At 39.9% G+C, this 2340-nt stretch overlaps 1 protein-coding gene across 1 annotated transcript; it reads left to right on the top strand.

Moving 5' to 3' along the window:
• LOC109326315 lies at positions 753 to 2096 on the top strand. The gene has a single exon (XM_019559013.1). It carries the CDS (start codon positions 753 to 755, stop codon positions 2094 to 2096), a length of 1344 nt encoding a protein of 447 aa, XP_019414558.1.

Here is a 2340-nt window from a genome sequence, read left to right as displayed (position 1 = left end):
GTTGGAGTGACTTGGAGTCAAAGTTTTTGACAAGGTTCTTCCCACCAGCTCGGTATGTGCATGAGAAATTTGAGATATCAAATTTCAGGCAAGATGCAGATGAATCATTATATGAATCTTGGGAGCGTTTTCAGATGTTGTTGAGAAAATGCCCTAACCATGGTTTTGAAGATATAGATCAGCTTAACATATTCTGCAATGGATTGAAGCCTAAAACCAAGATGATTTTAGATGCAGCAGCAAGTGGAACAATGATGGCTGTGGATGCTGAACAAGCTACAAGGATCATAATTGCCTTATCTTCAATAGATAGGCAAACACAACACAATCGAAGGTCATTACAAAAGAGAAGAGTGCTTGATTTGAATACATCAGATGTTATCTTAGCACAAAACAGGATTCTGACTCAACAAATTGAAGCACTTACAAAGCAAATGTCCAAGTTGCCGCAACAACTAAATGTTGTGCAACCCTCCCCGAGTCAACAACAAATGTTGACGTGTGATTTTTGTGGAGGTGATCACTTAACTGGTCACTGTTCTATGCCAAGTGCTAATCAGGCGGAAGAAGTGCAGTATGTCAACAACCAACCTACACAAGGAAATTTCTCCAACAACCCTTCTTATAATAATCAATTTTCGCAGGGTTGGAGGGGCAATCAGAATCAGAATTATGGTTGGAGACCAGAAGCAGGGCCATCAAATAGGCAACCATAATTTCAGCAACCATTCCAATAGGATCAACATCCACCAATGCATGAAAGACTAACCAACTTGGACGATACTTTGGAAAAATTCATGCAAGTGTCAATCACAAACCAGAAAAATACTGAAGCATCTATCAGCAATCTGGAAACACGGGTGGGTCAGTTGGCAAAACAGATGGCAGAGCAGCATTCAGATCACCAACATTTTTCAGCCAACACTCAGACTAACCCCAAGGAGCATTGCAAAGATATTACTACTAGGAGCGGGAAGGTGATTGGTAAGGATGTTGGTGAGAATTTGGCGGTGGAGGAAGAGGTGCTGAAAGAAAAAGAGATTGAGGAAGAAAACAATGAGTCTGAAGAGACACAAGATGATGACAATGTAAATGGTGAGGAAGTGAATAAACAAAAAGAGGGAGGAAAGAAGAATAACGATCTGTCACAATTGAAGAATCTAACTTATCCAAAGAATCCTTCCAAGAAAGACAAGGAGAGACAATATACAAGGTTCATGAACATAATCAAGAACCTTCAAATCAATATACCTTTCATGGAGGCCATGGAACAATTACCTACTTATGCCAAGTTCACGAAGGATATGTTGACAAGGAATAGGAGGTTTTCTGAGGAGACAGTGACACTTGAAGCTGGTGGTAGTGCTATAATTCAAAAGTCTTTACCTGAAAAGATTAAGGATCCGGGAAGCTTCACAATACCAGTCACTATTGGAGAGTTATGTGTCAGGAAAGCACTATTGGATTTGGGTGCTAGTATTAATCTCATGCCTTTGTCTATGCTGAAGAGAATTGGAGATTTAGAGATCAATCCCATGAGGATGATTCTGCAGCTTGCAGATAGGTCAATGAAATTTCCATATGGGGTTGCAGAAGATGTCCTTGTTAAGGTAGACAAATTGGTATTTCCAGTTGACTTTGTGATAATGGATATTAAAGAGGATGCAGAAGTTCCTCTGATTTTGGGCAGACCTTTCATGAAGACTGTTAGGGTGAATATTGATGTTGATGACGGCAAGCTAAAAGTCAGTGGACAAGACGATGAAGTGAACTTCAATGTGTTTGAAGCCATGCATCCTCCGAATGACAAGCAACATTGTTTCAGAGTAGATGTCGGTGAAGAACTATACATGAATGACACACATCTACACAAAAGCAGTCTTTTAGAGAAACCTTTTATGGTTGCACCTGAAGGTATAAATGCAGAAGATGATAATAGTATTGAGACTTGTGTAGGAGAGCTAGGTGTATACCGAGAGGTTTCATCTCAGCAGCTCCAAACTGAGGAGTTAATCAAAACTCAGGAAATTAAAACTCAGAAGTTGGACCTGAAAATGCTACCTTCGCATTTGAAGTATGCATGTATGGAGGCTTGAGGTAATAAATTAGTTGTGATCAGCAATACTTTATCACCTGGGGACGAAAAAAAGATTGATTGAAGTCCTGAAGATAAATGATGGAGCGACAGAATTGCAAGATCCAACATCTCAAAGAAGCTGGATAATTAATGGACAAATAGTCAAACCATACTTGGGTGGTGACGTCGAGCGACTCACCACAATCATAAACTTATCAGAAGCTTAACAGAACAGGCGTCGAGCTAATGACGTTAAACAAGCA

The sequence above is a fragment of the Lupinus angustifolius genome, chromosome LG14 (assembly GCF_001865875.1).
Source record: "Lupinus angustifolius cultivar Tanjil chromosome LG14, LupAngTanjil_v1.0, whole genome shotgun sequence".
In the NCBI taxonomy this organism is placed as follows: Eukaryota; Viridiplantae; Streptophyta; class Magnoliopsida; order Fabales; family Fabaceae; genus Lupinus; species Lupinus angustifolius.
Note: the sequence above shows the minus strand (reverse complement) of the source record. Positions and strands in the feature narration are given on the sequence as shown.